This window comes from Denticeps clupeoides, chromosome 3, assembly GCF_900700375.1.
Source record: "Denticeps clupeoides chromosome 3, fDenClu1.1, whole genome shotgun sequence".
NCBI lineage: Eukaryota > Metazoa > Chordata > Actinopteri > Clupeiformes > Denticipitidae > Denticeps > Denticeps clupeoides.
Window position 1 is genome coordinate 15,986,177 of NC_041709.1, and position 13,714 is coordinate 15,999,890.

Sequence of the window (13,714 nt, forward strand, 5' to 3'; positions counted from 1 at the left end):
ATGCTAATCGGCTATAATTCCCACTTGTTGTCTATTGTTGAAATTGATGTTGCTTCCCACTTGGCGTTACATTGTGCTGTTTAAGTGTTTAATTTATTTAGTGAACAGTGTACATTCTGTTCATGTTTTGATATACAATGGATAGCTAACTAGTAAACCAATGCTTTCTAGCAATCCAGAAGACAGACTTGATGTCTTGAAGTCTTATTTTACACCATGAAAGCATATCCTTTATTTCCTTTCTTAATAATTCAGACATACATATTTAGTAGATATTTCACCATTCACTGTGACAATAAGACAACTATCTGTCTCTGTGGACATCATACTCTTAAATTGTCTTGCACGTGCAAAAAAAAGTTCCATTGCATTTGCAACAGTATGGGACTGTTTGGGTGCCATTAAATGTGAAGACATGGCAGTGTGTTGAATATTGCTGTATCCACAGGAAGTTGTCCAGCTCTTCTCCAAACAGAACATTAAAACTGTATTTTTCCCATAAATGATCACCACTTTGATCACCTTTACACCAGTGAAAATATGCTGATAGGTGTTTCTATGTGCATGTTTGAGGTCATCTCACCTGTTCCTTGGTCAGCGTGCTCCATCGCTGTGTGCTGGTTCTGATGAACCCATTCTCCATTGCATTTGAAGAAGATCTGCAGGGCGGGCTGGGCTCGGCAGCGCAGTTTAATGGGGTTACTCTTAATGATGTAAGCATCATCTGGCTCCTGCAGAAAATGTGGCAGCGTTCCAGACAGAGCCGACTGGGAATGTTGCAGGCCATCAGTCCGAGAGCCTGCAAAAAAATTACATTCAGAATTTAAACTAAGTCTATAATCCTAGCCAGCAGGTTAGGTCTGTGATAGAGCAGACAAACTGAAGGCTCGTAGTTGTCATTAATACCTCTAATTAATGACAACTACCAGCCTTCAGTTTGTCTGCTCTATCACAAACCAAAAATTCGGCCAAAAAAAAGCAGCAATATATAAATATGTTTGCTAACAGCTGCCAATTTTAGGGCATTTCACAGAAGAACGATGCTTTTCCACTTCAAAGACAGCCACACTTGGCACATTTGTACCACGAGAGGTTCATTAACAAGGAAAGCAGCCAAATGCAAACACATTTAAAATACACCACTAGTTGTCCAAACACAGGGAAGTTGTAATCACTGCAAAACAGCACTTTAGACCAAAATTGTTGTAATCATACAATGTCTACTCTCAGCTCCTGTGTGCTGTTGAGTGTGTTGTGTGTTTAGACTTTTTGTGTGTGTGTGTGTGTGTGTGTGTGTGTGTGTGTGTGTGCGTGCATGGGTTTGTGATTCTCAAAAGGTAACATCTGACAGGTACCACCTCCTGGATGTCTCCTGATTAAAGTGAATGGATAAATGAGTCAGTGTGCGACACACACTGTGAAAATCACTGCTTTTACCTCGGCCCCCCCACCAGCACTCTCTCTGTTGTTCACTCTCCCGCTCTATTCCTCCCACACCATCCTTTCATTCCCATAACTGAGGCTGAACAAAGGCACATCCTTTTAATTTTAAAATGATGTCCCTCGGGCACATATGTCCTGTCTGAAGCAATCATATTCAAGCTTTAGGTTTGCAATCACCATGCTGGCTTGTATTGACAGACACGCACACATAAACACACACTCCACATGCCTGAAATGAATGCAAAAAATACATTTATTCAAGAATACCTGTACAGAACAAGCTTCATTAGCTGCACACATAGGCGAACACACACACTCTTTTATATTCATTTCAGATGCTCAGAATTGTTTGACATGATGGAAGTCTGATGAAAGGGAAGTGTGTCCATTCGACACACAGAGAGATGAAAGCCTAAAGAGTCAAAATGGAGGCAAAAAGCACCACTTGTGCAGGGCTGATACTCTTCCATAAAGCACAACAGCAGCACACACAGCCACAGACATGCAGTGTGTTGCTTAACTGAACGTTTTCTTGTTTGGCACAGTAAACACACTCTCTCTGGGAGCACCGGCAGCGGCTGGGGCCAACAGTTCCCCTCAAAACAAGATCCTCATTTAACAGAGCAACACACGAGGCTGACAGGGGTGTAGAACTCCTTTAATCTCTACCAATTTGGGACTTTTAAACTGATGAACGATTTTACAGGGTGGGTCATTTATATGGATACACCATAATAAAATGGGAATGGTTGGTGACATTGAACACATTTTATAAGTGGTCAGAAACTTGTAAATAACTCATGAAAGAATAAAGTTACGTTAAAACCAAGCACACCATTGTTTTTTTCTTGTGAAATTACCAATAAATTTGATGTGTCACATGACCCTCTTCCTATTGAAAAAACAAAAGTTGGATCCGAGATGGCCAACTTCAAAATGGCTACTATGGTCACCACTCATCTTGAAAAATTTGCCCCTTCACATATACTAATGTGCCAAGAACAGGACGTTAATATCACCAACCATTCCCATTTTATTAAGGTGTATCCATATAAATGGCCCACCCTCATTACACTGATAATCTCAATCCAGGAGCCTATGGGCATGTGACCATCACACCTGCACTGGAGGTGCAAAAGAAGAAGGTGGTCTGATGGGTCATGCTTCCTTTTACATCATGTGGCTGGCTGGATGCATATCTTGTGTTGTGTACCCAGTGAATACATGCCATAAGGCATGTCATAAGTGATAAGTAGTTTGAGGAACAAAACACTGAAATTTTGGTCCATAGCCAGAAATCCAGTTGAGATCCTGTGGTCAATCCTCAAAGGACAAAGAAAAACCCAAAAATTCTGACAAACTCCAACCCATTCCTTATGAAGGAATGGGCTGCCATCAGTCAGGATTTGGACCAGAAGTTGATTGACAGCATGCCATGGCGAATTGCAGAGGTCTTAAAAAAAAAAAGGCCCAACACTGCAAATATTGACTCTTTGCATAAACCTGATGTAATTGTAAATAAAAATATTTGAAACATATAAAATGCTTGTAATTATACTTCAGTACACCACAGAGACAACTTACAAAAAGATCTAAAACCCTGAAGCAGCACTTTGTGAAAGCCGGTATTTGTGTCATTCTAAAAACTTTTTGCCTTGACTGTACTTGATAGTTGTGAGCTTCCAGCAGGATGTGAGCTTCCAGCAAAATTAGAAGAACACAAAGAACATTTTGGAAGGATTCCAGAACATTTAAGGCTTTAATTGTAATGTATGACATGTAATCAATCATTATCTACCCCCACTCTTTTACATGTAGTGTCTCTGTCTGTGGTATGCTGGCATCTGGCAGCCATTAATAATTTTCATTTGCATGACATGGATGGCATGCTGTGTTAATCTGCGGCATGACATGGCAGAAGAGCAAAAAAGGCTGAAGCCGGCACTCAATCGCCTGCTCTGTCAGGGGACCTGTCATCGTCACGGTGATCTACGATGGCCGGGCCACCCTGGCAATAACGTACGGTCACCAGATACATCTCTCTGCATGCAAGGAAAACAAGATGTCATTGCCACCGTACATGAGCAATGAGTGTATCACACTGCTGTCTGTCAACTTCACACACACACACACACCACTTATGATAAAGGGTATCGGTGCTGACCTAGATGCAGTAAACAATTATTTCCATCTATGCAGTATACCGTAGGACAGATTGGGGAAAACTGACCCTGGTGGCAATTTGAGGCCCCTCCAGAGCAGCCAGGCCACTTGAACACAACCCTCTGTAATATTTATTTTTTTTAACAATGAAAGAGCTCAACACATGGAGAGCATAATTTGTGTTATTGGCTTGTGTTATTGGTTTCAGAGTGCAGGAGGGGTAAGGTTATTGTTATAAACGTTATTGATCATACAAAAGGAAATTTTTAGGTCAAGAAAGCAGGAAGGCACTAGTATGATATACAGTAAGTTTATAGACAGTTTGGTCACCTGTAATTGAAGCTTGTCTTGCAGAAGTGGCAAAAGTACAAATATTCGTCACTCAAGCAGAAATATACACAATTGTGTTAAAAAGATGTTGAAGCACTGACTCAACTTCTGTGAAGGAAAGAAAAATGATGAACTCTGAAACCTACTTAAAGTAAAAATGTTAAAAAGGAACACGGTGAAGTACAAAACAAGCACTTACGGTTAAAGATAACTGGACCGCATTTCAAGTTAAGTAATTATAATGACTATTGATAATTAAAAAAAACAAGCTGTATTAGCTCCATTATACATGGTGATACATCTAGCCCAAAAAACACTAAAATGATTATAGTGTTAAATTTGTTCAATGTAATATTCATTGGATGAGATCTGGCAAGTGAGTGAGTGAGTGTTCATGTTCATATTAATATATTACCAGTTAAGGATATAAAGCACAGAACATGTAACTTCCAATATTTCTATTTGATAACCCCCCTAGAGGTATATGAGTTTGGTTTCAGAAAACTTAGACATTCATGGAATTCTGTCTTGCTCACATAGCTTCCTCAGGGAACCTCCTGTACTAATTTGGACTGTAATGCATATTTTAATATATGCTTTCAGTACCAGAGAAGCAACGCTTTCTTCAACACTGGAACACCTGCCACATGGTGGGCAAAGTACGCGTTTCATTAATTTCTGCATTAAGCAGATGCAATTTGTATCATACCCTTTGATTTCCATAAGAATCATGCTAGGTATATTACAATTTCTCAGAACACAGTTACACTGGAACCTTCTGTATGGAATTGATCAATTTGAACGATTTTTTTTGGGACAGAGGTCCTTAACTACATTCATTGTTAAAATGTATTCTGATTATAGCACATTTTTTAAAAACAGGTACATGATTAATGTACTCTCAATCCAAAACTACTTTGTATATGGCACAAAATGTCCAAAAGAATAATTAGGCATATTTGTGAATGTGAAATAATTACTGAAAGTTATTACAAGCTGAATAAAATCTAATTAAGGTTACTACAATTGAGTCCCTGAGCAAGACACTTAACCCTGAGTGTCTCCAGGTTGACTGTCCCAGTAACTAAAAAAAAAAAAAATATATATATATATTTTAATTGGTCTTTGTTGTTATAAATGTCCTGACCACTAGTATGAAAATCAAACATCTGGTTCAAGGAGTTTCGTTCATTTTCAAACTAAAGCTGGGTTTGTGGGTTTCGGTTGATTTTTTCTTCCATTTGGAGATCCTTATGTTTCAATTAGCAGAGGTTCTCAGCATGTTTAGGAATCAGAGGTTACTTCGTTTGGAAATGCACAAAGATAAAGTTGGCAGGTTGATAGTAAAATATCAGAAACATTTCAAAGGTTTACTGCATGGTCTTTTATATTGTTTAAAAGGTTGAGACTCCTTAGGGATCCATTTTACCCACTTGTGACCCAAAGCCAGGCACCTATCCCTGAAATGTTTTTGGCGAGAATGACTATGCTGTAGTCTATCTGGTCTAGGGCATCTGTTTGATTAATAAATGTTAGGAACGTGTGGCAGGGAAGAATAAGATGCAGGTCACCCGATACCAAACTGCGGTTAGACAATGTAAGACAGAACATTTATACTAATACTGACAGATAAAAACAACCAAGATAATCAAACACTAGACACAGCTAACATAAATCTCCAGTAAGGAACACATGGTACCGGAGCACCAAACATGTCCGTATTGTGACAATAAAGGTAAATGGATAAAATTTTAATGGCAAATTGAATAAATTAGTACTGTCAATCAATTAATTGTAACTAATTAATTGCACATTTTGCATTTTGCAAAAGCTTCCCATTAAACTATGACAGATAAGAGTGGGATGTTGGCTCAGTCTTGGACATGGGTCAACTGATGTGTCGGCCATTAGACCCCGTCTACATCTTTATGTAGGGATTGTAGGGATTGGATAGGATGAATTTTGCATCCATGATGTATGTCAGACCCACACAGAAATAATAAAATGTATTACATGGTTGAAGTCATTCAGTTCTAATAAATATACTAGACAAGTGAATGCATTTGTTTTTATAATTGCATTATAAAAACAAGCAAGCACAGCACATGGTGCACTTGAGTCTTCTGCTTTTAACCATCTGCATTAGTGAGCAGCGGGCAGCCATGACAGGCGCCAGGGAGCAGTATGTGGGGACAGTACATTGCTCAAAGTAACCTCAGTGGCACCTTGAAGGTTTGAGATTTTAACCTGCAACCTTCTGTTTACAAGTCCACTTCCTTACCCGCTAGGCCACCACTGCTCCTTTAAAAAGTCCACCCATCATACTTTTATCACAATGAACAATGTGGAACTTTCAAAAAGATTTAGGGTAGGTCACTAGCCTGTCTCCAAAAAAAAAAAAAAAAAAAAACTATTTGAGGAATCAAGAACCTGTATTACCCTCAGACCGAAAAGAAAGAGGTCACAAGGCTTTCGCACTCCATCTGATGCAACAGAAGAGAAGCCAGGAGCTATGGCAAACTGATATTCCGATATTCACAAGAAATTTCACAAGGAAAAGGCAAGCGCCCCAACTCGCTCCACTCAGCGCAAGTTAATTAACCCCAATGTAATACACAGGATACTGTAATCCAGGAGTGTTGCACACACACCACTACTGGCATAGACTCAAAAAGCACCACACGGTGCAGCACTGTGCCGGAGAAGCTGACTGACACCTTCATGTGCTAGTTCAAAGCATCTTCACATGATAATTAGACTGGGAAAGATGAGTGAACGAGCATCTGACTGATGTTTAATGAGTGAGAAAAGACTACATGTGTATAAGGATTCAGTTTTTTTCCCCCCATCAGCCTCCCTAAGAACATACAGATACTAATGGAACTGAAAAAGCCTCTGTTCCTACTTATTTTACTACAGGCCATATGACAGCTCACCATCTTAATATTTTTTACAAAAAAACATTAGACATGCAACAGAATTCAGATAGTAACATTTTTAAAGAGTAGCACATTGTTTTATTGTCTAAAACATCTGACCCAGATGTCACGTCCCTGTCTAGGGGTCAGGAGACACGACAACAAACGAGGGGAATATGTGCAGTAAGAAGACACAAATACCAAACCCAAGTGAAATATTGTGCTTTTATTTACAGTGAGCGGTGAACAGCAAACCAAACCTAAAGTGCTAAATACAACAACACAATTCACAGGAGGACAACACACCATGAAAGGAGAGACAAAACAACTACACAACAAAGCCACAACTAACCACACTAATCACTAACACACACAACAAAGGCTTATCCAACTCTAACAACTCTATCCAAAACTCCAACGCCAAAACTCTCCTCTCGCTTCCTCCTCCTCCGGCTCCACAACAATGAGCCCTGAATGGTGGCTGGAAGGGTCCTTATGTAGTGCTCTGTCCTGTGCGCTGATTGGCTGCCAGTTGATGAGGGAATTGGTGGGTGGAGCTGTAAATCCAAATCTCCTCCCCCAGCAGACAGCCTAAAAGATAACACGCACAAAACAGAGCACCCCAAGCCATTCTACGGCCTAAAGGACGTAACACAGACCACAAACTCAGAAATGACTGAACACGGCACTGCTGGTTACAGTTCTTTGAGTTTGGTTACCCCCTCATTAGGATTTCATGAAAACTATGAAGGATGTGTACTACATTACCACATTTTCACAATGTCTTTCCCCAATGCCATAAAAAGTTTCCCACCCACAACTTAAACCTTGATACACTGATGCTGGGCATCAGCTTATCACTAATGCACCTCTAGAGAGATTATATTATATTATAGCATAGGTTTATGATTCCATGTAATGTAATGTGAATTTGGCATTTCTGAAACAAATAAACTCTAATTTGTTTATTTCACAGAATTCAGAGAACCCAGTCTCCTCTGAGAACATGTTCTTGAGCTTTGGTTTAGCAGAAAATGGGCACAAAAAAAAAGAAAAGAAAAAGAAAAACAGCTGCCTGTACATAAATTAACAAACCAGTGACTAATTAAATCTCTGTTTTCTAATTCAAATGCAATGACAATCGTTACATAATTATGACAAAACGTTCTCAGCCAGCGCTGTCACTGGGATTAAGAGCAACCAATTCGCTTCTGGGATGGAAACACAAGGAGCTTAAGGGCCGTTGCTTTGTTAACGAGTTCAAGGCACAAGATGACATGCCAATTTTAATACCCTTTTTAACACATTATGGGTGGCACTTACATACACAGATCTCGTTGAGGCCAAACTTTGCATTAAACACTGTAGCACTTTTACTTAGGCAGAGAAGTATTTCCGCAAGAGGAGAAGAGAGGGAGGTGAGAGCGGGCTTCATGGGTGGAGGACAGGGTGGGAAGTGCGAGCGCGAGAAACGGTACCAGCGAGTCGGCCTGCCTGTCAACACTAAGTAGCCGAATTTGGAACGCGTATGCGGCCATCAAAAATGGCATCTGGCAGATGGAGCCGATGGGAAAACTCCATCACACAGACAAAACACAGTCGCGCGTGGAACAATTACATTGCGGCGCACCGCCCCCTCATCCGCAGCGCTGTCTGCCACTCAAATTTCAAAGCCACGTGTTTGACTGACAGAGTGGGATGCGCAGAACAGTGCTCAGCATCCAAGGAAGAGGAGGGCGATGACATTTTCCTCTCATCCGGCACCGGAGACTGCATCCTTGACAGGCTGAGGCGATAGTTTTGCTTCTAAACCTTAATTAAACGACGACCCATCACTGCTCCTAAGCAACGCACATTCCAGCTCTCAGGCGATGTGGAAAAGTGTCAATTTAACCCAAAAGAACCCAGACCCATTGATAGTTAAAGGGGAATCATGGAGGAGCTAGCAAAATAAACCAAAGGTCATCTGTATTGTGAGACAGATGCCACATTGGATCTTCTGAGATTATTTTATGGTTTAAGGTCTGATGTGACATACTGACATTTTCCTAATTTCTGGTAGATCGAGAGATGTGTTTATAGATGAGGGGAATTACTGTGCAATATTAACTTTAATGACATTAAACAAGTTCAACAAACCTGAACAAGCATTGATTTTGATCCCCAGTGGAGCTGATGTATGCATATGAAAATCACCATTAGCTTAATGATGAGCTGCAGTTTATTCCAGTCCCACAGACTTCATCCTGGTATGAGATTCCAGTCAATCAGTGCACGTCAATTTCTATTCATTTGGACATTATTCACTCACTGTGTCTTTACATGTCTATGAGTGAGAAAGCAATCAGGCCAGTGTGGTTATGTGAATTGTAAAGTTCATCTTTGTTTATACTATTTTAAGAGACTATATAACTCCCACAGATGGACGACAGATCGATACCAGGGTGTGGATCTTTCTTTTCCCTTTCCATGTTAGTAGATTAGTAGATTATTTGGTCCATTATGGTGACAAAAGTTGCAGCTTCACATCATAGCATGTACACAAAAAGCAAATAAAAGGTAAAACACAAGTGGGAGGATACACAGTGATCCAGCCCAAACTTTCCATTAGCAACTTTGCATATACTAGCTGCATGCTTCCCACTACACGCCTTCCCACCCCACTTAGCAGCTTCGCTTTTGGAGAACAAACCACAGAATAGTCAGATCCAGTTGCTGTGCTGTGCATTCCACAGCACTTATTATTCTGTTTATGAATGAATTACTAGTGTCCATGTAAACCAGGCCTCCGTTGTACCAACAGAGTAAGCTATGGAACATGCACCCATGCCAAGAGCAGTGCTACCGAAGACTGTTCCATGTCGAAATTGTGCCAAAGCAATAATAGCGCTGGCTGCAGTGGCTTCAGTCGGAATGCAGATCGTCTAAGGCTCCTCTAAAGCCTTGAGTGTTTCCCTCCCTTTTTCTGGGACAGAAACCACGGAATAAAAAAATCAAAGCGCCGCCTGGGCACCAGCTGGGCCCACAAGAAACAGGGCCGCTCTCTTCTTTTTTCATGCCTTGTTCAAATATTGATGCACACACACTTGCACACATTTCACTCACTCACTCACTCACTCACTCACTCACTCACTCACGCACTTCTTCTCACAAGAAGAATGAGAAACAATGTACAAGAGGACCAAAAGCAGAAAAAATGATCAGGAGGATGAAACGTTTCTCCTACAGACAGTTCCTCTCCCCTTCCAGCCCAAAGGTCTGCCAGGTCCTTTAATCAAGCACTTGGACCTTAAATGGGCACGTCAACGCAGATGAATAATGCAACAAGAACAGTTTTTCTCTCTTTTTTTTTTACAGAAAGGGAGATGAAGAGAATGGCAGAGAGTGGGACAGGGATAGAAAGAATAGAGTGAGAGCACAAGCAGACATGAGGCTTTTATATCTGTGATCAGCATGACAGCTGCATTAATCATGCAAGACATTTGTCCCAGAGACACGAGTGAGACGAAATGCGGCACACTTCACTACAAATATGTAGAAAAAAAACATTACAGGGTTATTTTTCTATAAAACACTGGCCTGAGCTGCATAAAAGGTAAACAGAGTTCAAACAATGCCTTACTTGTCAAGCCCAAATGTCAGAAACAAAAAATAGCTTGATTTTCTTAAAATCATATGCAAGCAGAGAGAGAGAAAGAACAAAACACACCCTGTTCCAAGTTCCTGTGTAGCAGGAGAAAATCAGGAAGAAACCTTGCCACAGGCAACCTCTCTGATTCTCACGTTTTCCAACTTGCCTTTCCTGCTGCTTTCACATGTCTGTCTTTGAAGATGCTCTGGGATGCAGGTAGGAGGAACAAAAAAAAAAAACTTCACAGCTGGTAAGCAATTCATGCATATATATATATATATATATATATATATATATATACACACACACACACACACACACACACACACACACACACACACACACACATATATATATATATAAAGAGAAAGAAGCAAAATAGATTATTATATCTATTTGAAATATATGAAATAGATAATTATATTTTTAGATATAATATATATTTTTTATTTGTCAAAAATGTATTTAAAATGTCAAAGGAAATGAGTGCCATTAAATCAACTATATTTTGTTTATTTCCTGTCTTGGGTCTGACATATTACACAGATGGGAAATGCATCCTAGCCAAGGACAACCTTTGCGTGTAGACTGAAAAAAACAGTGCAAATAAAGCATAAAGCATAAAATTTCAGCATAAGTTGTCAACCTTTAGAGTATAAGTTGAATGTTACTCCCAATGATGATATGTTTTTTTTTTATTTAACCGCAGTTTTCTAAATTTTTATGTACAGTTTCAAAAAATTTTATAGGTTGTAAAGAACTGAAAAATTGTCACTTGTTGAATTCTCAGCATTAGGATTTCATTTTGTACTGATATCAAAAACAACTTACATTTTAACATAGAACCCCATATTTGATAACAGCTTCACAATTCTTGCATCTTTAAACTTGTGATCCTTGTGAACTTGAAATTCTTTGCAGGATGTCAGAATCGCCTCCCAAAGCTGCTGTTTGGATGTGAACTGCCTCCCACCCTCATAGATCATTTTCTTGAAGATGCTCCAAATGTTCTCAATAGGTTTGAGGTCAGGAGAGGATAGGGACCACACCCCGAGGTTTATGCCCATAATTATGCCTCCTTTTATGCCATCAGTCATCAGTGAACAAGGCTGTGTTTTCCTGTGTTTCTGGGCCCACTGCAGCTCTTTCTGCTTGTGACCGTTGGTTACGGGGTGGTCAAATAGAAGGCTTATTCATAACTGCAAGCCTGTGGAGCATCTACACCTTGATGTTCATGGAACTCCAGAGGCACCAACAGATTCAAATACCTGTTTGCTGCTTTGTGTCACAGGCTGAAATCGGACAGGAGGAAAAAGCAAATGTTGGAGTAATCCAATTGGGAGCAGCGCAAAAGGGAAGAGTGAACCACCTCCATTTGATCAACGAGCATGATCCAACTAATGCTGATACAGATAACGTGGACACTGAACACAGTTCAGGTAATAGGGATGAGGAAGCGAGACTACAACAAGGATCAGGCTTACTTGATACGAAGGGGAGCCGAGTCAATGAGTGCATGGCAAGTGTGTGCTCTGTATCAGCCACAAATCTCTTAACAGTACAATAATCACACTCAAGATTTTGAAAAATATCCAATGTGTTCATACCTTGTCCAAAGGCAAAGGCTTTTTCATGTTTTCCAGCAGCAGGAAGATCCCTTTTCTGTCCCAAACTGCTTGAAATTGTTAGTTTGCTTACTAATGTGGAATGTCCTTGTAACAGGGACTGTCCCTGTAACTACTGATTGTAAGTCGAATGTGTCCTTCTTCCTCGTCCAGTTTTGTCATCATCTCCGTTCACCTGCCTGGTCATGCCACCTTGGTTGTGACAGTATCTGCTACAGAGTGCCTGTTCTCCCTGCGGTTATTCCTCTAAATTCTACATTCCTTCACCATTCTCCATACATTCATATGGTCCACAATTTTTGCAGCCGGGATTTTAGAGCTCCATCCATCTTATCCCAGGGAATAATGTCATGTCCCATCTCCATAATGCACATCATCTCATTCAGACACACTATGATGACACGTGTTGTATAACAAACAGAGAAAGAAAGTGTCTGTGACAACACAGGAGCCGTTACCTTCCAAAGGCTCCTCTGAAGCTGTCATTCCAGACAGGATATTTTCTATCCAAAGCCTTCAGACACATCTTCTGCACGAGTTTGCCAGCCTCAGCTTCTAGCATGGAAATAATGCTTCACTCAGCTCTCTCCCCACACACGCACACACACACACATCAAAGCATTTCCATACCCCAGCAAAACTGGGTTTTCGAGGTGACAGAAGCCTCTCCCATTAGACACACCACACTCTTCCATATTAAAATGTGTGCAAGAGGAGAGACATAAAAATAAATAAACAGAGCTAGTTTGCATATTGCACTTGTGCTTCACTTGGCAGCCACAACACACCCACCAACCGGCCCTATAAAACTGGCAAAGCATATGCAAAGGCACGGACCATCGCAGGCTGACTTGAATTCACTTCATAACTTATATCTGTCCCACATTAACAGACAAATCACCAATAACTTGGTAATCAGTAGAGACTGCCTCATGCCAACTAGGGTGGTAGTAGCCCAGTGGGTAACACACTCGCCTATGAACCAGAAGACCCAGGTTCAAGTTGCACTTACTACCATTGTGTTCCTGAGCAAGACTCTTAACCCTGAGTTCTGGAAAAGGGTGTCTGAAAAGTGCCGTAAATGTGACAACTTCAGCACCACAGACATCTCTGTATAAGCATCTACTTTTTTTCGGAACTTGCATGAAAATGGGCGCGTGGATCCTAAAGGTGTTCTTGAGGTGTTACTAAATAAGAAGGCGTAGCTGAATTTTACAAAACTAATATAATCAGTCAATGTTTCCCATTGAAACTTCTGGATGGGAACTGGTGGGTTGAATCTGATATTGCTTAAATATAACGACATAGACACATTGTTGTAATCAATTTACAATCAGGGTACATGGGAACACATGTCAGGAATGTCAGGAAGATGTCAGGAATCTACAGGCATCGGATGAATTTTTACTGTGACCTCTACGCTGGAGCACCCAGTGAGGACAGAGGACATTCAACTACAGTAAAAGTTACGATGCTGACACTTTGGTTGGTGTCCCAAACATCCTTCCACAAACATCTTTACGCATTCCCCAGGCCCTTCTCTTCTAATCACAAGCGTTAAATTAAACAAGAGGGCAGTGAAGTCCGACCGACATTTTTATACA

At 40.5% G+C, this 13,714-nt stretch overlaps 1 protein-coding gene across 3 annotated transcripts in view; it reads right to left on the reverse strand.

The window, feature by feature from the left end:
• unc5da (unc-5 netrin receptor Da) overlaps nt 1-13,714 on the reverse strand; it is a 147,596-nt gene that overhangs the window by 58,435 nt on the left and 75,447 nt on the right. For 2 of the 3 annotated variants that reach the window (XM_028973414.1, XM_028973413.1), the window contains exon 3: nt 584-799. In XM_028973414.1, coding sequence (XP_028829247.1) covers nt 584-799 — 216 coding nt within the window. Of the gene's footprint in view, nt 1-583; nt 800-12,568; nt 12,665-13,714 lie in introns of those variants that run through there. The other variant, XM_028973415.1, reaches the window with a different exon arrangement.